Raw genomic sequence first — 26998 nt, 5'->3', positions numbered from 1 at the left:
GTCTGAGGGACAGAGGATCCGAGTAAGAGAACCAAGTAGCATATGTTGACTGCATTGTTCCAGAAGGTGGGGCTTGGACTTCCAAGTCCAGAAGCCTGGGCCAGTCTTGGGAGTGGGAGGGGAAAGCAAACTGAGAGATTTAGGTGGTCAGGTCCGCAGCACCTGAATGCTTGAGCCGCTTCTGCTCTGCCCATCCCCGGCCACGCTCCTGCCCTCTGTTTTCCACCAAGCCAGGCTTTGGGCCCCCGTTCCCTGCCCCATTTTCCTCCCAGGCCCCAGGGCTCCAAACCGGGCCTCACTTCAGCCTTTTATTCTATTTGTCCATCAAATCTCTTGTCCATGATAGATTGGGGGCCCCTCCTGGGCAGCCCCCCGAACATCTTACAAAACAGTTCCCGGTTCACCCTGGCATGTCTAGCAATCCCCACCACCCCCCACCATGTGCACATGCAGTATTTATTGCTACCACCCCATTTCTCCTTAGCTCCTGGCCCAGGGCCAGACTCTCCCTCCAGGGGTGAGATTAAGAGAGGGGGGTCAGCTCTCAGGGGTTGGGGGGCCTGGGCCAACCCCTGCAGCAGCCCTCTGCAGCATGTCCAAGGCCTCCCAAAAGAAATCCTTCTGTGCGGCCATCAAGGGCATCCAGCCCACGATCTCCTTCATCTTTTCCATGCGATCCTGCAATGTGGGGCAACTGTGGATCTGGCTGAGGTACTCCTCACAGGCCCGGGCCGCCGCCCCAGGGTCCTGGGATGCTCCGGCCCCCAGGCTGGGCTCGGGGGTCGCCACCACCCTGCTGGCTGGAAGGTCCCGATAGGTGGGGTGCTGCTCGATGTCATGGCTGGACAGCATGTAGAGGCACTCTCTGGTAGAGCAGAGGGAACAGGCACACAAAGGGACCTTGGAGGAGAGAAGGGGAGTGGCTGAGAGGGGCCTTTACTGAGGGGCTCCCAGGAAGCCCCAGCTGTTGTGTTCTTCTCTCTCAGACCAGCCCCGAGCCAGCAAGTGAGCTCGGACTGGCCAAGCCCCAAGGTTGTGTGAGGTCAGAGAGGGCCAGCAGGGTCTGCTAAGGGAGAGAGCCAGGAGCCATGGTGTGGGGCCGGGAAGGGAGGCAGGTGATGCTGGGACGATGGGGTCCCCAGGTTCCTGCAGGAGCCCCGGCTATGTTGCTGTCCCAACTCGCTCTATTGCTCCTGCCCTCCCTGGTTGCCTGCTTGTTTGACAGTGCTCTGACCTTGACGTGGAGCTTCACGAAGGAGGCACTCCCCTTAGGCCAGCCAGGGAGGCGGCCTCCAGCCCCACAGCCGCAGCCCAGAAGCTCCTTGCTGAAGTCCGAGCCCTGGCTCAGCACCAGGGAGTGGTTGAGGCCACACCACAGGGCAATGGGGCGTTGCAGATAATGCACCTGAGGACACAGGGCCAGGATCCCTAAGGTGGGAACGCCAAGGATTTGGGGGCCCAGATAGGACAGGAAGGCTCAGGGAAGAATCTAGGAAAACGAGGAGAGGAAAGTGAAGGGACTCAGCATCCCCCCACCCCACCCGCCACCCAGCCAGGAGGCAGACCAGCAGCAATCTCTCCCTCCTTGGTTCTCCTGCAGCCCCAGTCGGACTGCACGGGGTCTAGCACTTCTGCTCGTTCCTCATCTTTGCTCCCCAGAAAACATGCTACTGGTCTGAGTCCAGGGTCGGCTATCTGCTCCCTCATTGTCACCCCAGGCCTGTGCCAGGCCAGCCTCTCATCCTGCCTTCCAGCCCCAGGAGGAGGGCTATCCTTCCTCTTCCCAAAGTTGAAAGACTCCCTCCCTGTGCAATTCCAGGTCAGCCCCCAGGAAGGACTTTCCTTCCACTTACTCCTCCCTTCTCTCTCCAGCATGTTCAACTTGTCCTATCCCTCTCTTTCAAACTGGCGACCCTATTTTGGAAAACAACATTGCCACCTGATTCCTGCGGCTTCTGACGGCTGTCTTTTAGGCAGCAGAACTGGTTACATGACCAGTCTGGGGCCAACCCCATTCTTGTTCTCACCACAGCCAGGCTTTCTCTGCTTACTAAGCTACTGACATGTTCTTTCCAAATGCACTTGACCTCCCAGCTGCCAAATCCCAGGGCCTCTCCTGCACACTTCCTCCTGAGATCATGAGGGCTCTACTTTTGAAGATACAGGTTAAGTAATTTATGGTCATTATAGAAAAATTATAAAATATTGGCAAGCAAAGATTAATTTAAAAATCACTGGCAAGGGGCACCTGGGTGGCTCAGTCGTTAAGCATCTGCCTTCAGCTCAGGTCATGATCCCAGGGTCCTGGGATTGAGCCCCGCATCGGGCTCCCTGCTCTGCAAGAAGCCTGCTTCTCCCTCTCCCACTCCCTCTGCTTGTGTTCCCTCTCTCGCTGTGTCTCTCTCTGTCAAATAAATAAATAAAATCTTTAAAAAGAAAAAAATCACTGGCAAGGGGCGCCTGGGTGGCTCAGTCGATTAAGCACCCAGACTCTTAATATTGGCTCAGGTGTTAATCTCAGGGTCGTGAGTTCGAGCCCCGTGTTGGGCTCCACACTGGGTATGGAACCTACTAAAAAAAAAAAATCACTGGGAATCCCACCACCTACTGTGAATATCTTGCTGGATATTCTTCTTCACTACTGTGTGTGTGTGTGTGTGTATGTATAAATTGTATATTTTTAAACAAAAATGGGATTGTATTATGTAAAATAATTTCACACTTTTTTTCACCGAAAAATATGGCCTGACCATCTTTCCCTGTCAGTAAGTATAGTCCTGCATTATCTGTCACCATGAGTCACCCCCTCCTGTTTGAAACCCTCTGAGTCCATGGCTTCTGGGATTGGCATCCGAGGGTGTGCCCCTCCGGTCTCAGACACGGCCTTTTCATTCCCTCTGTCTACGGCATCGGCTCCTGCCTGGGCTTTGCTCCTCCATCCCTACTTCTGTCCGTGTCAGCCTTGTTCCGACATGGAATCTAATGGCAGAGAGACATTTCCACTTTGGAAAAAGTCCAAATTCACACTCTGCCTCTTTCCTCAAGCCAGCCTCCCTTCCCACGTTTGTAGGCATGCCGTCTTTCTTCAAGGGGTCTTGCGCCAGAGCCCCTTTTGTCCTCGGGGCCTTCTCCTCGCATCTCAGCAGTTTCCAGGGCCTGTTCATTTCCTTCCAAAACATCTCCGGGATCCATTCTTTTGGGTCCTCACTGCCCCCGGCTCTTGTCTCAAGTGCTGTTGGGTCTCCACAGTCTCCCAGTGGGCTTCTCATTCCGCAGCCTCCTGTTCTCAGTTATCCGTGGGGGTTACCTTCTGCTCCCGAAACCTGCAGTGACTCTTTCCCAAAGTTATGCTTCTCCGGGCTCACCCCCACCTGCACCGCCTCATATCTACTGGTTTCCGAAACACCGTCTCTGCTTCAGGTATGTGCGAGCCGCGATGTCGTCCCCAGTATGCAGAATGCCTCTCCGTGTGCCCACCTGAATCCGATCTAAGCCGCCAGGACCTGATCACCTCTCACCTCTTCTGGTTAGGCCAGCCCACTCCTCCCCACCCCGGTCTCCGTGCTTCACTGAATTCCTAGTGCACTTACAGCAAGCACCGCACAGAACGGACCTCACAGTGCCAACCCTGGGAAAGACATGCACCAGTCGCACACAGGTGTGACGCACTGATTGGCTTAACTTCCCCAGGGAGTAAGGAGTGGGTTCTAAAGAGAGTGGAGAATCGGAGAGATCCGGGGGTTAGGGAATTGGAGGAAGGGGGTCAGGAGGAGAGTAACTGAGAAACAGTCTCACCTGTGTGGGTTCCCCTCGGTCCATTTTGTCCCCTGTTCCCAGCTGCCCGTATCTGTTATTTCCCTGCATGAAGATTCGGCCAAATTCATCCACCAGGCCAAGGTGATTGTAGCCAAGAGCGCAAAATAGGATCTGGGAAGTAAGACAGAAAGAGGAGGTGGGCATTCAGTTCCCTCCAGAGGAACCCTGAGCTCCGGAATCTCCCAGCTGCTAACCTGCCATTCCCAGCTGACTTCTTTTGGCCTTGCCCGCTGGCCTTGCCCACTGCCTCTCCCCTCTCTCTGGGTCCCCTGTCCCTCCCTGAGCAATCATTTGATGCCTGCTCATATTTCAGACCTCTGGTACCTTTCAAACCCTAACCCCCCTCCTCTGCCCACCCCCTGGTCTGCCCCATTCCTCCAGGATCCTACCTTGGCAGGCAGTGAGAGAGCAAGCGGCATCTGCTGGTCCAGGGGGTCAAAGGCTTGAAGGGTCCCAAAGAGATCACGATACACCCCTGGGGTATGCACCTCAAAATACACTCCCCCCTGGTCTGGGGGGTCAGGAGGCTTCAGCTCAGCAGCTTTGGGCACCTATTTCCTAGAGCTAAGGCCCCACCTGGGATAAAAGCTGCAAGATCTGGGGCATCTCACACCCACTAGCAATATACCAGCTATGATGTCTGGGGACCTAAACTCATCTTTTCATTAGGATGCCCGAGAGGGTGCACCACAGGCTGGAGTAAGTATCAGGGGGCGCTGTCCATTTCTGGAAGGTGAGTTTAAGACCAGGGTCTAGAGAAGAAGGATGGTGGTCCTTACCCGTGATGTAGAGAGTACTGCTCTGGTTGGAAGCCATGCAGGCCACACGAAGGTGAGGCAGGCAACGGGACACCTTCCTCAGGGCCAGCTGAACTGTGTAGGAGCGCGGCTGGTCCAGCTGGGTTTCATTCACTACCAAAGAGTAGATCTTTCCTTCCTCTGGGAGATGGGGAGAGGCAGATGATTATGTGAGGGCGGGGAACCCCCCCAATATCCACATTAAGTTCCCAGTAGACCCTCTAAGCCATACGGATAAAACATTTCCTGCCCTAGAGTGGGGCTGGAAGAAAAAGGGTAGAAATGGAATAAGGGAAGAGTGACCTTGAGTTGTCCAGACTCTAGCCCTTTACCACCAAAAATAAATCAGGGAAGTCCTTGGGTGTGAAAGACGAGTGGAGAGAACACCTAATAGATTTGGCAGAATCCAATTGGAGTGTTAGGAAGAATTATGCTGAGAACTGGGGCCCTGCCTGGCATGAAGAAGTCCAGAGGGTCTCAAGCTTGGGAGTGTGGTCAAATAAAGGGGACAGGGGCACGAGTCTGGCTCAGTCAGAAGAGTTTGTGACTCTTGATCTCGGGGTTGTGAGTTTGAGCCCCACAATCGGTGTAGAGATTGCTTAAATAAATAAAACAAAAACTTAAATATATATATATATGCGACAATGAGCAAGTGGGTGGGGGAAGTTTGGGGAATTAAGTGTAGTGTATAACAGGGACGTTACAAAGGTTAGAATTTTGGAAAATTGGCCTTCCACTAGAACAGTGGTTTTTAAACTATTTTTTGCAGCAGCGCCCTTTACTCATATGAGACACACAGAATCTTAGATGAGGAGACAGACAAAAAAGCGAAGCTCTTGGGTTTGAGAGCAGGATGAGTTGACTTGCAGAAACCCATGTGAGAGGCCTCCCCCTCCCCTGCAGCAGGTCCTGAAGAATCTGTAGAAAGCAGTTTGCAAACCACTGCTCTGGGCCACACCTGTGAGAAGCAACAGAGACCGCTGGGTCTCCTGACCGACCAGCATGATCTGTTTGAAGCTCATGGAGTGGTGGAAGGTCATCTTGAAGACCCGCTGCCCACTGGACTGCAGATAGACCTCGACACAGTCACAGGCCTGGCTGCCAGTTGTGCCTACCACACCTGGCTGCTCCCGAGTGGCCAATACATAGAGATATTTACGGTAAACTGTGTCACATCTTGGGTCCGAGGCAAACTGTAGGAAGAAATGAAGGTGTCTGGGATCTAGGCCTTGGAGTGGAATGAGGCTGGGACAACGGGATCCTGGGATGAGCGATGAGGTACTTGGGTTCAGGGCTGGGAAACGAGGACTTGTTTCTCAGTTCCTGGGACAGGAGGGCAACTGTCCCGAGGAGATTATCTCAGGGCTGGTGTGGGCCCTGGGTCCCCCCACCCACCCACTGCAGGAGGGGTGGGGTCTCAGCTGCCAGGGCTCTGCTACTCACATCCTTGGCTCCGCGACACAACACAACATAGCGGCAGGCTCGCTTCCACTGGATCTGGCCAAGGGTAGAGGAGACCAGGGCATTTTTGAGAAAGAAGAGGGTCCCCGCGTAGTCAAGAATGAAGATGTGGTCCTTGGTGGGCAAGAAGCGGCGGTAGCCATGGGCTAGCAGAGGGGCTACACTCTTGCTCAGACAGCGGCGGCGGCCCCCAAATGCCTGGAAATACAGGCCCTTTGTGTCTGGAGAAGGGAAGGAGATGGAAGGCTCAAGGGGTCAGGATGGCACAAGGGAGAGGAATCAGAGCTTGGGCAGACTAGATTTCTTGGGTAGCGTGGTAGCAGCTCCTACACCCAAGACTGGGGAACAGACCCCTTCTAAAGGACACTGGAAAGCTCAGAGGACATCTTTAATAATCCCCTATAGAGGATATCTTTAATAATCCCCCATGCCTGAACTTGAGTCCTCTGTCCCCCTCTGCCCCTCAGCCCAGGGCACTACACATGCTTCTAAGTGAGCGCTTCTTCGGTCCAACCTTGCATCAGAGACATCAAGGGGAAAATACACAGAAAAGCAGCAAGAGGAGTGAAAAAGAATGACCGAGAAAGGCCAGTAACCCCCCTCACCCCTAGCTCTGGATCTGCTGTCTGGATCAGATCTGGATCTCCCTTTATCTCAAGTACTTGGATAGGGACTCCCTGGGAATGGTTTAGAGCATGTTTCTCAGCCTGGGGTGATTCTGTCCCCCAGGTAACACTGTCACAACTGGGGGGAGGTTTGCTCCTGGCATCTGGTGGGTGGAGGCCAGGGATGCTGCTAAATATCCTGCAATGCACAGGACAGCCCTCCGACTCCAAACAACTATTTGGCCCCAAATGGCAACAGTGATGAGGTTGAGAAACCCTGGTTTAGAGGAGGAAAAACTCCAGGTTTGGGGAGTGGAGGAGGTGTCCGGGATTTGGACAGAGATTTTGAATATGGAGGGAGGTTTGTCACGGATGCTAGTAACGGGGGTCCATCAGAGGGTGGAGCTAGAAGCTTGCAGCGCTGGAGGGCATATGTTTTGAATCTCTTCCACAGAAAGGGGCCCCGGAAGTTTGGCCGAGAATGCTGAGGCAACTCTATGGAACAGGAGGGACCCCAGAATAAGGTAGGACAGAGGCAAAGAGAACGGGAGTTTCTGGGGAGGTGTACGGTTAAGAATGGCAGCTCTCTTCCAGGGCCGGACCCCAGAGCCCTGCTCTCGTAGGCGAGGACTGAGCCTGCGACAGATGCGTCTCCACACGCCCTCGGCGTCACACACTTCGCGGAAGTAGCGGCAGGTCTGGCCCAGAGCGACTACATCTCTGACGGGGAGGAATGAGATGATATGCTCCACCTGGGGGGCAGGAGGGAGGAAGCAGGGATCACCGGGGCCCCTCAGCAGTCTGGCCCCCTGTCCTTTATTCTTAATACCTCCTTGCGGAGGACTCACCAGCTCTGGGGGGAACAGCTGAACAGAAATAGGGTTCCCTCTCCCCTTCTTCTCTTCACCCCCAGGCTCTGGGCCACATGAAGGGCAGCTCCGCTTCACCTACCCAAGGAGAATGGGGAGCACAGGGGTTCCATGAGAGTCAGGCCTCTTTTGCTCCCTTCTCTCAGCCTGTCTTTCATTAGCTACTTTCTTGGGGGCTCACAGCTCTGTCTTCCAGCTCTGTGTTCTCAAATCCTCCCATCTTGCTCTCTAGGTCCATGGGTCACCCCTCCCTGTCTGCCATGTTCCTTGGTCCAGCGGCTCCAAAGAACCCCTCCCCCCATCTCTGGCTGCCATCTTCTTGTCCTTCCCTTGGCTCGCTCCCCCCTCACCCGGAGCCCCTCCTCCCGTCCGCACAGCCCGGTGACTTTTTGCAGCTTTCGTCTCCGGCTTCTCCTCACCATCCTGACTGCCCCCTCCCTGCTCCTGCCCTCATCTCTCCGGGCCCCTTGGCCCCCCGTAGTCAGCTCCCTGGCCCCCGTCCCTGCTGCCTTTCCCACACCATGTCCCCCGCCTGGGCTTGGGGGACCTCTGGGGCCCCTCTGCCTCCTAAGCCCCTCCCCCATGGAGTCTGGGAAGACAAACCTCTCTGTGACCTCACTGCCCAGCCACTGTGACCTATTTTCCCCAACCTGGCCCGGGATTTTCTCTTAGACAGCTCCTGGGTTCTAGCTCAGCTCTAGCCACCCAGTGGCTCATGGGATATGCATTTTACAGGAGAGAGAAAGCGTGAACTACTGGCAGATGAGGCCTTTACTTTTGGGGAGTAGTTGTGAGGTTCCTCCAATTGAGGCCCTTTTAGCACTAATTCTGCTCCGTAGAGAAACACTGGTGAATTCTCCTATCTCAGCAGGCCAGGGCCTCTAGGGGATTTGTAGCCCACGAGTATAAACCAAAAAAAAAAAAAAAGTATAAACTCATTTTGACAGATGAGGGGGATCGGTGACCCTGCTAGATTCTCCTAGAGAGCATGCACCAGATTAAAGTGGGAATAATTCAGCACAAATTCTTTAGGCTCATAAAAACACACCCAAAAGCAGATTTCCTGGATAGTAACATCAATGCATGTATGAAGGACAACCTATCAAGGTGGAAGAAAGGGATACTGAACCTTGGGGTATCTCCCAGAGTCTAAACTTTTAATGTAGTCTTATAGGGGGAGAAGGGTGCCATGTATGAGAAACAGCAGGATTTGGGGGTGTGTCTGTCTAGGTAGGACCAAAGGATCTACACCAATAAATCCAAGGAGTAACCGGGTCTTCCAGGAACTCAAAGCTATCCAGTCCTGGACAACCAGCCCTCAGCTGCCTAGTATTACAGAATTTATTGCGCTAGCTGATCGTCAACCACCCAAACTCCGTTATTCATGGTGAGTAGTAAACAACTAGTTTGAGACACCGTGGATGGAATTTTAATCATTCAATAAATGTTTAGGAATTTCAACATTTGAGATGTGATTTATAAGAAACTTTCAGTGGTTTGCAGTCAGGCAACTCTGACCATATTAAATGGACTATGTTATGCCACCTAAGAGGGTGCTAAGATCTCTCAGCAGACAGAAAAAGGATCGTCGGCTTCCTCTGGTGTCTGGGTCCCCTTTGATCCACTCCATTTCAGCTCGGGAGGCAAAGAAGAGGGTGCAGATAGAAAAAGCCCACCATAGAAGCTGCTGGGAAACGGTGGGAAACCGGGCTTCTAGAGCGAGCGGTCAGTAACTTGCGGATTGCTCTTGCCAACCCATCAGCTTCCCTCCGCCTCAGTTTCCTCATTTGTAAAACGGAGGGCTTCTTCTAGAGGGCACGGTCCCTTCTGGACTAACACACCCCCCCCCCCCCCGGGCTCGTCATCACAGTTCCCGTCCAGGCGCGCTCTTCGGGGCGGGCTGGCCAGCCGGGCGGCAGCTCTGAAGGCTCTCCGGTCTCCCGTAACCCTTCCTCCAGGAACTGAGCTGGGCATCTCCGGTCTCTGGGAAGCCCCCGCCCGCCGGGGCTCCGGACACCTACGCAGGGCCTCAGCCTCCGCGGCCGGAAAGGCCTCCATGGTCCTTTCGGATGCAACGACCCGCTGCGCACTGGCCTCAGGCGTCGCCTGGCCCCCACGCCGGCCTCCCCCGCGCCCTCAAAGCGGGCTCGCTCCCTAACATTTCCAGGTCGCACGCGCCACTCCAGCCCCTGCACTGTTGCCGGCCGGCCCGGCGCGCAGCGATCACATTCTTTACCTCACTCACAAAGTTCTAGCTCACCCGCCTCCTCCTAGGCGAAGGGACCGCCTTCTCGCCCATGCTATTGGTAGGTACAGCCGTCCCTCAGAGAAGAGGCCGGGCCAGGTTCCCTCCGGAGGATCGAATTGGCCTTCTTGACAGTCACTCGCCTGTATCTGGCTTGCGATTGGCCTCCGTTGGAAGAAAACCAGGAGCCCCGGCTTGCGGTCACTCGGCCTCTATCCCTTCTAGTGGAGGGCCGGCGTCCCCGTCTCCTGGTTAGACCTGATTGGCTCCATCCCCAGCCCTAAGCATTGCGATTGGATGCGGCTGCGCGGGGCGGGCCGGCCTGGAGCGTCGGCAGTTGGCGAGCGCTCCATTCTAGCCCCCTCCCTTCTGTCGCCTCACTCCGGCGCTGGAGTCTCCACCCCCCCGGCGGGTTCTGATTAGCCACTTCCGACGCGTCTCGGGGCCGCGATTGGTCCGCCGGGTCCCTGAGCCCGTTCCTCTCCCCTTGAAGCGACTACGGCGGCTCCAAGGAGGGGGAGGGGGTAGGAGGGACGGCCGGTCCCGTCAGTCAGGCAGCGGGAGCCGCCGGGAGCGGATGGCGGCGGCGGTAGCGGCCCCACTCGCCGCCGGGGGTGAGGAGGCGGCAGCCACGACCTCTGTTCCAGGGTCTCCGGGTCTGCCCGGGAGCCGCAGTGCAGAGAGGGCCCTGGAGGAGGCCGTGGCCACCGGGACCCTGAACCTATCTAACCGGCGCTTGAAGCACTTCCCCCGGGGCGCGGCCCGCAGCTACGACCTGTCAGACATCACCCAGGCTGGTGAGTGCACCCGGCCCCGTACCCGGCAGGGACCCTCATTTGCATAGCCCCGCCCCAGGCTCGTTTCTCACCGGGCTCGAGAGTCTAGCCCGCCCCTTCACCTGACCGTCGGGGTTCTCGACCCCGCCGATTTGCATAAGCCTGCTACCTCCCCCTCCCCACTTTGAGAACTACCAGACAATGAACACATTTCTCGTTTGCACGGAATGCCCAGCGCCCCGGCCGAGCGTTGTGAGAATTCCGTCTTCTGCTTCTCTTTATTTGCGTATCTGCGCACCTGTAGAATGGTCCCGCCCCTCACCTGGTTGACTCATTTGCATGACCTCTTCAACCTCAGTTCTGATCGTTCTTTAAAGCAGCCCCCACGATCCCCTCTGAGGACTCCTTTCTCTTCCTTCACTTCGCCTCCCAGCTCTTTCCTCCCCATTCCACCGAGATCGGAGCAGCCTTAGGCCCCCCTCTTCCCTAGGATTTGCCCCTAACAACCTGGTGTTTCTGTTTACTGTGCTTGTTGTCCCGCCCCCTAAGGTCGCTGGCCCTCTCCGCTCTTCACTCAGCTAGCCTATGGGAAAGAAGCAAATCTTCCACCTCCCCTAACGCTGTTCTCCTCGAGCTCTTCCACCTATTATCCCTGACCCCCGTATCCAAGACTCCTCCTTCTTGCGTGTGTGAGGTCACTATGGAGCCTGTGACCTCATAGGGACCCTAGAATTCCCATTTGAGCTTCTGTTTTCCCTAGGGGGAGGGGCTTGAGGCAGTTGCTGAAAGGAAGGAAATCTTATCTCCTGGCTAGGAGTGTTGGGAAGCTAGAGACTGTCCCACTGCCCGTCCACTCCCCCACCCACAGATCCCTCCAATCATGCTCCCTCCTTCCTGGTGTCTCTTGCTGCCAGGGTGTGGGGGACTCTACCATGACAGGTGAGTCAGGCCTCAGCTGCTCAGGAGGCAACAACCTATGACCTTGGGCTGGCAGCTGGGGGGTGGAGATTGGGAGTGGGGAGGAGGACTGCATTCCCGAAGCCCCACCCTAGCCTAGCCCAGGGTGGGACTTGGGGCTGGGTGAGCGTCCTCCCATCCTCCGGATGACACTGCTCTGCGACAGCATGTAATTCTCCAAGAGGTGCCTCCTCACCTGCAAACACTCAAGTGGGCACAGGCACTCGCTTTCCTCCCCTGTTCTGGGGAGGACCAGTTTAAACCTCTCCACTTTTCTTGGGTTGCTGGGTAAACGCACTTGCCCACCATGCAGTGAGTGAGTTCAGGGAATGGATGAGCCCCAGGAGCCATTCCTCTCCCTCTCAGTCTCCCCCAGCCGCCTAACCCCAAGCTCCAGATTGACCTTAGCAGCTGTGTGACACTCGCCCGTCTGTTCCCTTTCCCCTCCCCCTTGCTTGTTTTTTGACAAAGACCAAATGTTATTCTTTACTTCCTTAGGGCTCTGCCTCTGTGAGTGGACTCCTGGGGAAAACTACCAAGAACTCCCTGGCCCCTCCCAGCTCCTACCCCCTCCCACCCTCCACCACCAGCATTCCGGCTCAGGGTGCAGGCAGTTCTGAGTGAGCTAGTGTGTTGAAGCGGGAAAATCCCAGCTTCCGGAGGACCTCTTCCTGTCCTGCTCTCCACGCAGAAATCCTGAGTCCAGGTTGTAGGCCAGGTGGAATCTGTCTCATCCAGAACATTCTCCTCTGACCCCTCTCCCCAAGCAGAATGCTTATAGTTTGGGGTGGAAAAGGGAAGTGACAGTCAGTGTTGACCATACCCTGTCCTCTATACCTCCTTGCCCTCCAACCCAGACTAAACACTTGAACAAATTATTTTGAGCCCTATCCTGCTTTCCCAACTCTTTTGCCCTGCATATTTCTTATTGCACAGGTCTCTGATATCCCCTGGACTCTGTTCCTTGGGGCCCCTGAAAGTAGGATGAATCCTGAGATGGCGGGGAGGGGCGGCTCTCGCAAAGGAGAAGTGCAGCTCATTCTCTTACAGACCACATCCTGTGCCTCCTGTGCCCTGCCTCCTCCAGCCTGGGCTCCCTTCCGCTCCTAGCTTTTGCCCCCACCACTGCTTAGCCCATCTTGTCCTCTACCCCCTTCATCCACAGCATGCGTGCACACACAAGCACATTTGTAGATGCAGGGAGAGCAGGCGGGTGGAGGGCCAATGTAGGAGGACTGCATCTGGCCGTCTCACCCTCTCCGGAACTTGGTCTTCTCCCTTGACGGGTCTTCTCTCTTTGCATACCAGGGCTGTGAGCAGAGAGGGAGAAAAAGGGAGGCCTGGTACATCAGGCTGTCATCCGCCCTGGTAAACATAGGGCCCACCAGAGACAGAACCTGACAGATTGTTTCTACTCCATTTCCTGTCATGAGACTCATTTCCTTTGGGGATATACCCCAGCTTCCCTCCCATCAGCTTTTGCTCACCCCTTCCTGGGGAAGGCTGCCTAAGAAGCTCACCCAAGTTCTATTGCCAGGGACATCCCCCTGCAGGCCCTGGGCCCCTCCCAGTGCAGGTGAGGAGAGAAAACAGAAACCCAGGCTTGCAGAGCTCTGAACTGTTAGTGTCCCCAGACTGGCAGAAACCCCAGGCCTGACTCCTTTCATTGGAGTAGCAAGCGACCACTTGAGATAAGGGGTAGTCATAGGCTTTACCCTCCCTACTTCCCTCCCCGTTTCTCACCCACACCAAGCCACAGGCAAAAGAGCTGAGCACCTAAAGCCTGGGTCAGTAAGAGAGGAAGTAGAGGAAGGCCAGTGGGGCTGGAAGAGGGTGGGAAGGAGGCCAGTCCTGAAGAAGGTGTATCCGGATGGGAGGGACCTGAGGACTCCAGCTTCCACCTCCAGCTTGGTCAGCTCGCCTTCCCCTCCTGGTCCTTGGGAGTCTATTCCTTCACAGATCCTTGGACCTGGCTTGCTGATCCCAGGGGTTGATGAAGAACCGTTGTCCAGTGTGTCAGGAGCCTTACTTATTCTCTAGAGCCAGACTCTAATGACCCTTGGCTTCTTCCCTGTGTTGAAAAGAGGTTGAGGCTGGGGACAAGGCCCCCAAGGAGGGACGGAAGAGGGATGAGCTTTCTCAGTGGTCTCCCCGGGGGGCTTACCATATTCTTATCTCGAGCCTCCCGGCCCATTACTTTGCTGTTTTCTTTGGAGCACCAGCCTTCTCCATAGAACAGCAGGAACCACAAGAGTTCTAGAAGCCAGTCACCCTTTCCAGGGTAGTCCTTCATTTGTGTATTTGAAGGTGATGGTCATGGTTTGTCCTCCTAAGTCTGAGCTTCTCCAGCCCAGTGACCCTACGGCCTTTGCTGTCCTGTTAATGCTTGGAATGTGCTCGGTTTTGCAGAAAGCTTTGTTCTCTCCAAGAGCCCAGGTTTATAGGCCTGACTCTTTAGGTCCAATGGGGAGGCGGGTGGCTGGCAGCTGGCTCTGGGAAAGTTCCGGGCCCTCCTGTCCGGGACTGGGCCTGTCCACAGCTCTCCCCTGACACTTGCTCCTAGACCTGTCCCGGAACCGGTTCCCTGAGGTGCCGGAGGCAGCATGCCAGCTGGTGTCCCTGGAGGGCCTGAGCCTCTATCACAATTGCCTGAGATGCCTGAACCCAGCCTTGGGGAATCTCACAGCCCTTACCTACCTCAACCTCAGGTAGGGAGGCACGGCCGGCCAGGGGCAGGGAGGGGGGAGCCCCAAGTCCCAGCACACGGTACCCTGAGTGCTCCTCCCAGAGCCCTGAAAAGAGGAGTGCCCTGGGGACTGAGCCCCATGCTTTTCTCCCTTCCATAGCCGAAACCAGCTGTCATCGCTTCCACCCTACATCTGCCAGCTGCCCCTGAGGGTGCTCATCGTCAGCAACAACAAACTGGGAGCCCTGCCTCCCGACATCAGCGCCTTGGGAAGCCTGCGGCAGCTTGTGAGCACAGGGAGCAGAGCAAGAAGAGGGGCCGTTGAGCCAGGCACCAGGGGCCTTTGGGGAGTTTGGGGAGGGGGGGACCAAAGCAGGTGGCCAGAGACCAGAGGCAGTTTCTGATGCCCCTGGTCTTGTGGCTCCTGCCCTACTTCTTTCCTCATTACAGGATGTGAGCGGCAATGAGTTGCAGGCCCTCCCGGCAGAGCTATGTAGCCTCCCTTCCCTGAGGGACCTCAGTGTGCGCAGGAACCAGCTCAGCACCCTGCCCGATGGTGAGGAGAATGAAGATCTGGGTGGGGGGGGGAGGCGTGTGTATGTCTACACTGGAGAAGTCACAAAGACTCTTCACAGAACATCACTGTGTAGGTGCCCAGGGTTTTGCAGTGTATAAAGCAAACTAAATTATTTGTGCTTGACCAGCAACCCTCTGAGGCTGGCAAGTCATGGGTTATTAGCTCTATTTTCACAAATGAGGAGCAAGGCACAGAAAGGAGAGTGGGTGTGTTGGCACCCTGTAAAATCCCAAGGTTGGAAGGGGCCTTTGGGATCACCCAGGGTCATCACTCACCCAGTGGGAGCTCTCAGGCACCTGAGTCAGATGATGCCCTGTGCCTCCTCCCCCAAAGATTCTGAGTCAGTGGAGCCATGAGCTGGAGCCCAGGCAGCCCCCAACCCCATTTTAACAAGCTAATTGTGATCCACTCTGACATTTGATAGTCTCTGCTCCAAAGTAGGCCCCCCTTCCCTTATTCAGCCAGCATTGTTGTGTGCGTCCTGTGTTTTAGGTGGGGGTCAGGTAGATGTGAATGATGTCATTCACACCTGGGGCCAACTCTGAAAATGTATAGGCTTCATGGGGAGAGACAAGTGGAGGGACGTGCTAGAACAGGACACGGCAAGAGCTGCGGGAGCTAGAGGGAGCATCTGCTCAGGGAGCTTGAGGAAGACTTCTCCCCAGAGGCGTGGCAGGAGCTGACCTGTGAAGGAAAGTTCTCCTTCCTTCTGCATCCCAGGCAGAGGAAACCCATGTGCAAAGCATGTGGGTGGGAGCCAGGGCCAGGTGGGAAGGACCGGAGCCCTGCTCATCTTGGTTTTAGAGAACAAGAGAGGGGAGTCAGGTGGTCACCCATTTTCTCTGGGCTCCCCCTAGTCCTACTCTGGCCCTTTTGCCTTTGAAGTCGGTAGCAGTGTAAACAAGCATTTAATCAGGGTGCTCTCTGGGCCATAAGAGAGACCCTAGCAAAATGCCCTGGGGACACAGAGGAAGGAGCAGTGAATTCTAACCTGAGTGTCTGGAAAGATTTCATGGAGGAGGCAACACTTGAGCTGAACTTTGAAAGATGGTCACAAAAATGAGTGTCCCAGCTGAGCAAACAGCATGTGGAAAGGTCCAGAAGCCGAGGGGTTGGAGGGTTGTCTGATGTGGTGTGAGGGTGGGTAGTGAGATGGGAAATGTGGACCAAGCCAGATCATGAACACCTTGACCATGCTGGGCCAGGGAGTGGTGAGTGTTATTGTGTCTCTAGTCATCACTCATCCAACTGTGCATGTTTGAGAAGTAGAAAAAGGTACCCTTTCCTGTGGGTGGGCACAACCTTGCCTGGGGTGGGAAGGGCTTAGCCAGTAAAGTTCGGGTGGGATTGCAGGTCCCTCCTGCCTAGGTGCATTTGTGCAGGGCACAGTCCGCTCACCCTCAGCAGCCTCGGCTGCAAGTCACGGAAGGTGTTTGAGCCGTGAAATGTCGCAGTTTGGTTTGGGTCTTGTGATGGTCACTTGGGGATGAAGGAACGGTTGAAGTACGGAGTGGGCAGGGTGGGGCAGAGGAGAGAAGCACATGAGATGGGCAGGAGCTCAGGGAGGGGAGGCCTGGAGGTGGGCCCGATTTGAGCAGGAAGGGAAGAGGGAGGTTGTTCCTGGGGAGTGCCCACAGCCAGCTAGGCCAGAGGACGTGGTGGACCCAAGGGTGGCAAGTGGGCTAGAGCAGAGGGCAGAGGAAGTGAGCACAAGGCCCCACCCTTGGGCAGGCTCCTGACTCTTCCCTCACCCACCCCCAGAGCTGGGGGATCTTCCTCTTGTCCGCCTGGATTTCTCCTGTAACCGTGTCTCCCGCATCCCGGTCTCCTTCTGCCGCCTCAGGCACCTGCAGGTCATTCTGCTGGACAGCAACCCCCTGCAGAGCCCACCGGCTCAGGTGAGGGGTGGATTTGGGCTGGACCATGGGGACAGGGCTGAGAATGGGTAGGAGTTGGGAGGTGAGTCCCTTAGGTAGCCAAGCAGGATCTGGGGGAGCCCCCTTCGCTTCCCTTAACCCCTACCATGTGCCTCCTTATACCTAGATCTGCCTGAAGGGGAAACTTCACATCTTCAAGTACTTGTCAACAGCAGCTGGGCGGCGTGGGGCGTCTGCACTGGGGGACCTGGCCCCTTCCCGCCCCCCGAGTTTCAGTCCCTGGTAAGTCCCAAGTGGGAAGGAAGGAAGCCCCTGGTTACTGACTGCCCCTTCCTGGCAGCACGGACTCCATGGTTTTCGGTGGGAAGATGAGAGGGGTTGCTGCCCGGTACTGGACTGACTAGCTCTCCCTGGCGGCACCAGCCCTGCTGAGGACTTATTTCCGGGACGTCGGTACGATGGCGGGCTAGACTCGGGCTTCCACAGCGTTGACAGTGGCAGCAAGAGGTGGTCTGGAAATGAGGTAAGGGCCTCCTTGCCATGAGACATTGGGGGGTCTCAGCCCCCGGGGGGGAGAACCTCTGAGTCAGGACCCTTTGCTTGGTGCCCCTGAATATCAGAGTGACAGTTGGTGTCTGGAGTGGTCTTCTTCCCTTGCCCGGGTATCTCAGGGAGGGGCTGGCTCAACAGCAGACCCCAAGGGCATGAACCCCATGAACCCCCAGCACCACAGAGCAGCGCTCTCCCATTTTTGCATTTCTAGTCAACAGATGAATTTTCGGAGTTGTCCTTCCGGATCTCGGAGCTGGCCCGGGAGCCTCGGGGGCCCAGGGAGCGGAGGGAGGATGGCTCTGGTGAGTGGTGGGGTCAGGGTAAGGGGGCTGGGGTCATGGACGAGTGCCTGAAGGCCCCCAGTGCTTGCTGACATGCCCTGGCCTCCGCAGCTGACGGAGACCCTGAGCAGATTGACTTCATTGACAGCCACGTGCCTGCGGAGGAGGAGGAGCGAGGCGCTGCTGAGGTGAGGGTCCCAGGGCTGGTGCACGTGCCCTGGGCGGGGAGGGAGGGAGCCGGCGCAGGCTTGGGGGCCGGGGGGGGGGGTGGACCCTCCCTCGACCCCTCTGCTGCTCTTCCCTTAGGAGCAGCGGCCGCCAGAGTTAAGCCCTGCGGCAGGGGACACCGAGAAGGCACCCAGCAGCAGGTACCCCAGAGCGCCCTGAGCCAGCACCTCCTCCCGCTACGCCATCCCCCTGGACCCTCCCTCCTCTCCCCTGACCTGGCTCTGCCTCACAGTCCTGCCTCTCCCCTCAGGCGGGAGGAGCCGGCGGGGGAGGAGCGGCGGCGCCCCGACACCTTGCAGCTGTGGCAGGAGCGGGAGCGGCGGCAGCAGCAGCAGCAGCAGCACAGTGGGGTGTGGGGGGCCCCCAGGAAGGACAGGTGTGGGCAAAGGGGCAGGGTGGGGGGGGCCTGGAAATGAGTGGGAATGAGCCCTCGTAAGCTCCTCTGCCCCTCGGGGTTGGCGGGTCCCCTGCCTGCGCTCTGGCCCCACACGGCCTTCATTTTCCAGTGTTCTGAAGCTGGGGGTCAGGGCTGCTGGTGGAGGTGCTGCGTCCATTCAGGCCGCCTACAAGTATGTGTCCCCCCAGACCCACCTCCCCGAGCGCTGTCCCCGCACACCGTCCCCTGCCCCTCCCCTCTGATTCGCTCTCTGTCGCTCCTCAGCGGCATGCCTAAGTCCAGTGCCACCCAGCTGGGCGCTTCAGGAGGGCAGGGAGCCCCCGCCCCCGCCCCCCAGGAGCCCCTTCCTGCATCTGGACCAGGTGGGACAGGGACTGGGGGAAGAGGAGGGGGGACTGTGTAGGTGAGGGGGTGGCTGGGGCCTGCTGGCCTGAGGGAAGGTGGGACTCTGAGGGGTGTCTTTTCTCACCTGTCCCTGGCTCTGGCCCCCAGCAACGGTGCCTGCTTCCCGGCCACTCGGCTCCATTCAGAGACCAAACAGTTTCCTCTTCCGTTCTTCCTCTCAGAGTGGTTCAGGTGGGTTTCCCCTGTCCCCAGTGCTAACCCAGCCCTCACCCCTGGGCTGCGGACACCCCTTCTGGCCTGGGAGTTCTCTAGTCTATTGTCCCTTTGTGTTGAAACTCCCATAAGCACAAAGGCAGGAGATGTGGGTGCCAGACACTGCGGCCCAGCTAGGAAGTCGGCGGCAGGTGCTAAGAGACGGCCCACATTCCTCTTCCTTCTCCAGGCCCTTCCTCACCAGACTCTGTCTTGAGACCTCGGCGATCCCCCCAGCTTCTCGATGAGAAGGAGCTGATGGCACAGCTGCGCCTGGTAAGAGAGGTGGGATCTGGGGGGCAGGGCGGCGTGGGGGGTTGGGGGCCGCACTCGGCCTCCTCAAGTTTCCTGGCTTCCCGCCGCACCCCGTGGGTGCTTCCACTGAGGACACAAGGGGCGGGCAGGAGTCCCCACTGACCCCTCCCCCTCCCCCCACCCTCCTGCCTCCCAGGTCCTCGAGTCAAAGCTGCAGCGGCCCCTGCCCGAGGACCTGGCAGAGGCTCTGGCCAATGGGGTCATCCTGTGTCAGCTGGCCAACCAGCTGCGGCCCCGCTCCGTGCCCTTCATCCACGTGCCGTCACCTGCTGTGGTCAGTTGGGTCCCAGGGCGGGAGGTAGGGCATGGGACAGAGGACTGCTGGGGCCTCGCCCTTACTCTCTTCTCTTTTTCCTTCCTCGCCCTCCCCCAGCCAAAACTTAGTGCTCTCAAGTCTCGGAAAAATGTGGAGAGTTTCTTAGAAGCCTGTCGAAAAATGGGGGTGCCTGAGGTATGGGGGGGTATGTTCTCGGGAGCCCAGGGCTGGTCCCTACTATAAAGAGTGGCGACGTCCTGGGCTCAGCTGAGCACTCTGCATGGGTGGCAGGGTTCCATTCACAGGGGTGTCTGCTCCCCAGAAGGAAGCATGTCCTCAAGTCCCTGTCCTGCACGTCTCCCTGCCCTGCATGCCTCCCTTCCCTGCACTCCGCATGTTGGCGTGGCTCAGGCCCTGGCACGTGAGGGCAGGGGGTGGGAAGGATTGTCTTGCTGCTGCTGCTGACGTCTGCTCTTTGTCCTTGTCCATCTGTCCCTACCCTCCCTTCCCAGGCTGACCTGTGCTCGCCCTCAGATCTCCTCCAGGGCACCGCCCAGGGGCTGTGGACCACCCTGGAGGCTGTGAAGCGGGTGGGGGGCAGGGTCCCCCCGCCCCTCTGGCCCCCCTCTGGTCTGGGCGGCTTCATCCTCTTCTACGTGGTCCTCATGCTGCTGCTCTATGTCGTCTACACTCGGCTCCTGGGTTCCTAGGACCTGAAGTCACCCTTTCTCCCCGCCCCCATTGCCCTATTTCTATTTATGACTCCTTTGCGACCCCGATCCCTACCAGTGGTGCCTTCAGCCCCTACCAAAGACACTAGTGAACCCCCTCCCCTCACAAACACTGACCTCAGAGGCCCCACTCTGGTGCACCCAGACCCTGGGCCCCCAGCCTCTGGCCACCCTCCTGTAGCCCCTTCCCTTCCCTCACTTCTCAGTGCTGATGGTGCCTTCATTCCCTCCAGGCCTTGCTCCCTCGGAGGGTAGATCTCAACCTTCCTCCTTGTGCTGTCCCCCCACCGTCCCCCCACTGTTATGGGGAGCTAAATTATCTATATTTTGTAGAGAGAACTCTATATTTGTAGGGGATACAGGGGCCCAGGCTGGGTCCCTGTCTCTGTGTATAAATTGTACAGACCGTGGCCGCCTCTGTGTGTGTGTGTTTGCGTCTGCTCCTGCCATGGCCAGGCCCAGCCCTGGCCGTGCCCCTGGGGCTCTGTTTGTCAGCCTGCCTGTTCCAGCATTTCCCTCTGGAAATGACAGGTCTCTCCTACCCTGAGCCTTGGCCCCCTGTGTCATCGCCCTTCTGTTACCTACTGGCAGCTTCCTTGCATCTCGTTTGCCCCCAAGCCGTGTCCAGGGTGCCCCTGACCTTTGCCACCTCCACCCGAAGGGCCATCCTGTCGGCCCTGTTTGCCCAGGCTTCTTCAGGGTTTCTCCCACCCTGCCCTCTGAGAAGGGCAGGGAAGCCAGAGAACAAGGTGACATGGGGAACTTAACCCGGGCCCCTCCCCCCAGGAGTCCCTGTGCCAGCCCCATCACATCTTGGAAGAGGAGGGGGCCCCGGGAAGGGGCCTCCCCTACATCGCCGCTGTCATCCACGCACTGCTGGAACGGCCATAGGGGTCGAGGTCGGGGCGCAGGGCTCCGACCCGGCCGGGAACCCAGGAACAGAGAAGACAGCCGCGCCCGGCCTCTGCTCCCTAGCAATGACTCTGGTGAGGGCGGCCTCGGGCTTGGCCCTGTTCCTTGGGCGCCCCTCCGCCCGCCCGAGGGGTTGGAAGCCGGCCAGCCCAGCGAGGCGCCTGGCCGCATCTGGGTGTGGCCGAGGGTCTGGGATAGAAGACGGGCGGCGGATGTTGTGTCAAGTGCAATAAAGAAGAAGCCGGACCCTCCAGGCTGCCCCTCGGGGTGTGCGTGTGTGTGTGTGTGTGTGTGTCCGTCTGCGGATGAATGCGGTGCGTCGCGGGCAAGGCGGCGCCTCCACGTCCGCGCCGGGGTTCTGCAGCTGGCCGCGGCGGGGCGCCACTCTTCCGTGTGGGACGGCGGCGGCGCGCGGACCCCGCCAACCCCGCCGCCAGGGGGCGCCCGCGAGACCCCGGCGGGAGCGCGCGCCACGTGGCCCGGAAACGCGCTGGGCGCCGGCGTGCTCGCGAGGCCCTGAGAGGTGGGCCGGCGACGTGGGCTCGTGGGGCGAGAGGGCGGGCCGCTGCGGGAGGTGGGGGCCGCGAGGGGCCGCGAGGGGCCGCGTGGGGCCGGGAGGGGGAGGTGGGAGGCGCGGGCGGCGCGGACGGCGCGGACGGCGCGGACGGCGCGGACGCGGGGCACAGAGCTGCTGCCCCGCGCGGCCCTCCCCTCCCCCAGACGCGGCATGTTGCCCCGGCCGCCTCGGCTGTGGGACGCGGGCAAAGAGCAGGCGCCCGAGGAACAAGGCCCCTCGGCGGGCGGTGACCCCGGCGAGGCCTGGACCTCTGGAGAGGAAGCACTGGGGGAGCCAGGAACTCCCCCACAGGACAGGTGAGGGGCTCCGCCGCAGGGAAGTCCGACAGGGGGCCCACCGTGTGAGGAGGTCTCCGTCGCCCACGTTGAGGAACGGGTGTGCTAAACTCCCTGCCCCAGGCCCCCTGGGCCCTGCCTCAGAGATAGCCGGGGAGGCTGTGAGGGGTGCACCTCAGTACGTCCCCCTCCCAGCCCGCAGCCCCGGTCCCGAAGGCCTTCCTGGAGCCGGAGAGAGCAGCTGCTGCCCCGGGCCCCCCCAGGCCTGGCTGCCGAGCGGTCCCCGGGAGCCCCAGGTAGGCACAGGCCTTGCTGCCTCTACCCGCCCCCCCCGCCCCCCACCTAGACACCTTTCCACCGACTCCTGAGCCTGTTTTAATCTCTTCAAGTGTTCCCCCCCAGTTGCTCTTCCCCCCCAGATGGCCTGGGAGGTGGCCCCCTCAAGGATGACTGTGCTAGCCCCATGGGACCCCCACTACAAGGCTAGAGCAGGACCTCGGCTGGTGTGGGTGAGTCGGGAGTATCTCCGGCTCTGGCTTTGGGATGGGGCAGGGGTGCCCTGGGAGGGGACCGAAGCTCCAGTGATCTTTCCTGCCCCTTCCACAGGGGCCCAGCTGTGCGTCAGGCGCCTCCTTCTCCGGCCGGACCTTGTGTCATCCCTCATTCTGGCCGCTGTATGAGGCAGCCCCAGCCACAGGGCATCAGAACGGAGAGCATGCGCCCAGGAATGCAGGTACTTTGCTTGGCCCCCCCCCCCACACCCTCACCCAGGCTCTGGAGGTGCCCTGCATGAGCTCGCCGGGGAACCAGTGCAGCCCTCGCTGACGTGGGAACCGCAGCCTGCTGCCCTACCAGCTTGTCTTCTCCAGGGTTCCCAGTGATGTGCCACGAAGATGTCTTTCTGTCAGACCCGCTGCTGCCGTCTGGGCAGCGTGTCCCCCTGTACCTGTCAGAGGCCTCTCAGCAGGTGAGTGCAGTTCCTGCCCTGGCCTCACGCTAGTCCTCCTGCAGGGCTTTGGAGGAGACATTTCTCCCTTCTCTCTCCTCAGGTCATGGGCTCTCTGAAGCTGCTGCTCCCACCTCCTATCATGTCTCCCTGGGTCCTCCGCACCCCATCCCCGGGCTGCTCCACTGCCTGGCTCAGTGGGCCTGAGCTGATCGCCCTCACTGGCCTCCTGCAGATGAGCCAGGGGGCTCCGAGACCTGCCTCCCCGGGGGCTCCCACGCCCCCTGCTGGCCCCCCAGACCCTGTATCTGACCACCCAGGCCCCAGTGGCAGCCCCAGCTGTTCTCATTGCACTGACCCATCTGTCCCACGAACCCCAGACGCCCACTGAACATAGCTCTTCTGTGGGCAGAGTGGGGTCCCCTACTCCCCCAGGCAGGTTCTGTTGACAATAAAGCAGTGTTTTGGTTTGCAAACAGGCTCCTTGTAGCAAGTGAGTAGCAGAGTGGGGCATGGAGACAGGGATGGGGGTCTCTTCTTCTACATGGCTTAGGCTGTCCTCCCCTCAAATTCTCGTTACTCATTGGTCACCCCTGCAGGGGGGCAGGGGAACCCATGGACCTAAGACCTTTCCAGGCTGACCAAGCAGGACCACTTTAATAGGGCATAGGGTGGGGGTGGGGGTCCACAGTACAGTATATGGAAGACAAGTATATGGAAGCAAGAAGTCCATCAACTCCACCAGGCTCCAGAGAAGGGAGGATTGTGTGAACACATGGCTGGCACTGGAAGAGGGAAATTAGGGAGGAAGGGAGCGGCACAGCACTTTGGGGAAGCAGTAGAGGTAAGATACCTGGTACTTCAGCCTTCTTGCTCTGGCGCCCTGGGGCCGGGGACTGGTTCTTAGGCCGCGAGGAGACATAAGGCAAGGCCCTGCAGGTGCGGGGTGGGGAGGAGCAGGTCCATGTGGGACAAGTCGTTGGAGGCGGGGTCAGGGGCCAAGGCTGACCTGAGACTCTGGAGTGATGCTGCAGGAACTCTGCCAGGAAAGAAAGGATCGGGGCTTTGGCTGAGGAAGCCTGGAGTTCGTAGGGGTTTGTGGATGGGAAGGGGGGAGGGTGGTTCTAGAATTTTCTCCCTTAAAAGAATCCAGTTTCTTGGGGAGCCTTTCCTGAAGAATCTCCAGGTACCACATCTGGAAGGGGTGGAGTGGGCAGCAGACCCTAAGGGGGCAACTCAGAGCTTCTGCAAGTTGCAGGTCCTAGGGGGCCTTCGAGCCCCTCTACTTTGGGAACAGGTCGGGGGAAGGCATTCATAACTTTGCCCTGTTTTCTCCCCTCCTCCCCATCCATCCCTCAGCTAGACAGGGCGGGGCTGCCCACATCTCCTCACCGGAGCTTCTCTGAGGTTCTGGAACTCGATGCAGGCATAGCTGTGCTGGCGGTTCCTGCTGGCCCCGGGGGTGTCGCCTCGAGCCTCCAGCGGAGGGATCAGGTCCAGGTCCACGTAGTTGAGGTGGCCGTTGGGGGGTTCTTGTATGGCAGTGCCCATTCCTAAGTAGTCCGGGGCCACGTACTTGATGCACACGTACTCCCCTGCTAGCTCTGAGGGCGGCTGCAAGGAGGAATGAGCCCCTGCTGGTCCCCAACGTTCCCCGATGCTGCGGCGGGGGCCTTGGAAGGAAGGTCCAGGCTCCCCAGCCCCGAGCTTATAGAAACAGGGCAGGGAGCTCGAGGACAAGGACCCTGGCGGAAAGCGGCTCATGGGCACGTATTCGGTGCCCCCGCAACCTTGGAGCGGGTAGTGGGGAGCTGCGGGGGCAGAGGCCGCAAGGCGAGGGGGTGCCATCACCATGTAGCCACCTGCTTCGCCACCCCCCATGGGCTCGTAGTCGCTCCGGGCTCCCATGGCTACGTAGCCCCCTCCCCGCTCCAAGCCCTCGGGCTGCGAGGCCGCGGTCGCCCGCATCCGGAGGCCTGCTTTCCCCCTTCTCTCCGCCAGGCCCCTGCAATGGCTCTGGCCGCTTGACTGGGCTGCCGAGGCCAGGGTTGCATAAGGTTGGGAGGCGGAGGGTCTGTAAGCGCTTGCGGGGGGATTCCTTGGCAGTGGCTCAGCCCTGCCACCGGCACCGCCATCCCCGAGTCGCTTCATGGCGGCCAGTACGGTCTCGTGAATGCTTTGGGCCACCTCGGCGTCGGGCGCCTGTAGCCACAGCTCCCCGGGACCCGTGGGCGCCGAGCGGCCGAGCTCCAGGAAGAAGAAAGAGCCTGCGTGGCCGCAGCGGCGCACACTGAGCAGGGACAGGCGCAGGGCGGGCGGCGGCGGCGAAGCCTGGGTGTCCCCAGAGCCTGTGCCCTTGGGCTTCCGCAGCAGGCTCAGCACCCCCGAACCCAGGCACAGGCGGTAGCCGCCGCTGCCCAGGCCTCGTGTTCGCCCCAGTCCCTTGGGCCGCAGTGTCACGGGCCAGACGTCCTGCAATGGAGCGAGAATCCAGGCGCCGGGGTCCTCGTGGAAGCTGGGACCTGAAGAGACAGGGGGCTGGTCACAGGGGCTCCTGGGCCGAGGGGTTGGAGTCACTGTGCCGCGAGAACTAAACACGTGTAAACGCCTCATGTTTGAACTTGATTTCGGAGACGTACGGGGAGGGACGACCCACGATAAACTAAACTCGCGATCACCCAAGCCCCGGCTCCCGCCCCCCCCTTCCGCCGCCCCGGCTCCGGCTCCGCCCGCCCGGGGCTCGGGCCTCACCGGCGGCCGCGCGCGCCTCGAGCAGGGCGCTGTACCACGCCTGCTGCTCCGCCTCGCAGGCCGCCGCCACGCCCAGGCTGCGGTCGCGCGTGTACAGGACGATCAGGTGGCGCTGGCGCGCGTCCACGCGCTTGCTGATGGTGCACGCACCCGCCAGGCTCACGCTGAGCTTGGGCGGCGCTCGGCCGGCGCGGAACTTCTGCTCGTTCTCGTAGCACTCGAGGCGCGGCGGGTCGGCGCGGAGCACGAAGAAGCGGCGGCGCTGGGACTTCTGCTTCCGCAGGTGGCCGCAGAGCCGCACGTCAGCGGGACAGCCCCAGGGCCGCGGCAGAACCAGGGGCACGCCGGCCGGCTCGGACTCCGGGGCCGCCGGGGGGCCACCGCCTCCGGGCTTCATCCCGGGCCAAAGGCAATGTAGTGGCCAGAGTAGGGGCGGAGACTCAGCAGAGGTGGGGTGGAGGCGGCGGTCTCCGGGGAGGGGGACAGCGTCCTGACAGGTTGCCACCCGTCTTGATGCCCAGCGTCTCACCCCTGCTCCGGACTTGAAGTTTGGGGCAGAGGGTCTGCGGTGGCCCCTCGCTGCGCGCAGCGTGTGCCCCAGTGACTGCCCGGTGGCCGGCGACACGCGGGGCTCCAGCGGCCTTCTCCAAGGCTCGACCCCCGCCAGCTCCCCGCGCCTCTGGTCGCCTCCTGCCCCCTCCCTCCCTCTGCCTCTGCCGACTGCTCCAGAGTCCCCACCCCGCGGGGTTAACCCTCGCGCGCCCCGGGCCGCTGGACATCGGGCCGTGGGAGTGAAGTCTGATTGGGAAAGTCTGGGAGAGGCGGCCTCCTCCCCACCCCAAACACCCCTGGGCTGGGATCGCAGGGGCGGGGAGTGTGTGGGCGTCTCCACGGATCTGAGCTGACTGCTAAGGGAGCAGCGAAGTGAGGCCAACGTGAGTGGAACTGGGTCGGGAGTGCGCAGTCCTGGCGATTAGGGGACGGCCCTTACCGCAGCGCCACTTCCCACTCTAGGCGTCCAGCCCCTGTGTTCCCAGCCCCCCCCCCCCCCCACCCAGTGGTTCTATACTCTTCCTTCCCAAGCCAGCCTAGTTGCCAGGGCCACCAAGCATTGGGCTGTGCTGATTTCAGAGGAGCTGGAGATTCAGGTTCTCTCTGGGTTGAGGGTGATAGGAGGGGTCTTCAGATAAGTTAGCCACCAGAATTCCAGTCAAGAGACCACTGAAGGAGAACCTGTGACAAAACCATCTCTCAGGGGCACTTCCCTCTCACTGCCCTGAGCCCCTTCTCACCACCACTGTCCAAAAAGGCTATTAGAGGGCGCCTGGGTGGCTCAGTTGGTTAAGCGACTGCCTTCGGCTCAGGTCATGATCCTGGAGTCCCTGGATCGAGTCCCGCATCGGGGCTCCCTGCTCGGCAGGGAGTCTGCTTTGCCCTCTGACCCTATCCCCTCTCATGTGTTCTCTCTCATTCTCTCTCTCTCAAATAAATAAAATCTTTAAAAAAAAAAAAAA

General features: G+C 59.3%; 4 protein-coding genes and 1 long non-coding RNA gene across 9 annotated transcripts; 3 read left to right on the top strand and 2 right to left on the bottom strand.

The window, feature by feature from the left end:
* Window positions 1-294: 294 nt before the first annotated feature.
* Window positions 295-10165, bottom strand: FBXO24 (F-box protein 24). Of its 3 annotated transcripts, none has more exons than XM_081819392.1 (10): window positions 9809-10165; window positions 7528-7626; window positions 7248-7431; window positions 6057-6295; window positions 5572-5806; window positions 4596-4754; window positions 4206-4327; window positions 3796-3927; window positions 1235-1405; window positions 295-900 (listed from the first exon to the last, which is right to left on the bottom strand). In XM_081819392.1, exons 1-10 carry the CDS (start codon window positions 9845-9847, stop codon window positions 538-540), a joined length of 1743 nt encoding a protein of 580 aa, XP_081675518.1. In that variant the 5' UTR covers window positions 9848-10165; the 3' UTR covers window positions 295-537. The 3 variants fall into 3 exon arrangements, with proteins under 3 accessions (XP_081675518.1, XP_081675521.1, XP_081675519.1); XM_081819395.1 differs by lacking the exon at window positions 9809-10165 and adding an exon at window positions 7899-8018; XM_081819393.1 differs by lacking the exon at window positions 1235-1405.
* Window positions 6257-9384, top strand: LOC145721497 (uncharacterized). The gene is made up of 2 exons (XR_014145222.1): window positions 6257-7203; window positions 7274-9384. It is a non-coding gene; the product is annotated as an uncharacterized LOC145721497 (long non-coding RNA).
* Window positions 10166-10324: 159 nt separating the features above from the next.
* Window positions 10325-21186, top strand: LRCH4 (leucine rich repeats and calponin homology domain containing 4). Of its 3 annotated transcripts, none has more exons than XM_006751449.2 (18): window positions 10325-10590; window positions 14090-14234; window positions 14373-14499; window positions 14663-14768; window positions 16551-16687; window positions 16833-16948; window positions 17090-17189; window positions 17430-17520; window positions 17611-17687; window positions 17806-17867; window positions 17978-18103; window positions 18234-18296; window positions 18389-18486; window positions 18617-18700; window positions 18912-18997; window positions 19173-19310; window positions 19410-19487; window positions 19805-20433. In XM_006751449.2, the coding sequence occupies exons 1-18, from the start codon at window positions 10371-10373 to the stop codon at window positions 20000-20002; spliced, it is 2052 nt and encodes a 683-aa protein (XP_006751512.2). In that variant the 5' UTR covers window positions 10325-10370; the 3' UTR covers window positions 20003-20433. The 3 variants fall into 3 exon arrangements, with proteins under 3 accessions (XP_006751512.2, XP_081675517.1, XP_030878564.2); XM_031022704.2 differs by lacking the exon at window positions 19805-20433 and adding an exon at window positions 20810-21186 and having other exon boundaries at window positions 10326-10590; XM_081819391.1 differs by lacking the exon at window positions 18234-18296.
* A 154-nt stretch (window positions 21187-21340) lies between these two features.
* SAP25 (Sin3A associated protein 25) lies at window positions 21341-23209 on the top strand. Its single transcript, XM_006733739.3, has 6 exons — window positions 21341-21808; window positions 21983-22083; window positions 22190-22296; window positions 22394-22520; window positions 22657-22754; window positions 22837-23209. The coding sequence occupies exons 1-6, from the start codon at window positions 21663-21665 to the stop codon at window positions 23122-23124; spliced, it is 867 nt and encodes a 288-aa protein (XP_006733802.3). The 5' UTR covers window positions 21341-21662; the 3' UTR covers window positions 23125-23209.
* A 354-nt stretch (window positions 23210-23563) lies between these two features.
* Window positions 23564-26984, bottom strand: LOC102749360 (uncharacterized). The gene is made up of 3 exons (XM_031028583.2): window positions 25485-26984; window positions 24126-25255; window positions 23564-23772 (listed from the first exon to the last, which is right to left on the bottom strand). Exons 1-3 carry the CDS (start codon window positions 25879-25881, stop codon window positions 23725-23727), a joined length of 1575 nt encoding a protein of 524 aa, XP_030884443.2. The 5' UTR covers window positions 25882-26984; the 3' UTR covers window positions 23564-23724.
* Window positions 26985-26998: the final 14 nt, after the last annotated feature.

This window comes from Leptonychotes weddellii, chromosome 5 (assembly GCF_054177405.1).
Source record: "Leptonychotes weddellii isolate Sample4059 chromosome 5, ASM5417740v2, whole genome shotgun sequence".
NCBI lineage: Eukaryota > Metazoa > Chordata > Mammalia > Carnivora > Phocidae > Leptonychotes > Leptonychotes weddellii.
The sequence above is the reverse complement of the archived record's forward strand: the minus strand, read 5'-3'. Positions and strand labels throughout refer to the sequence as shown.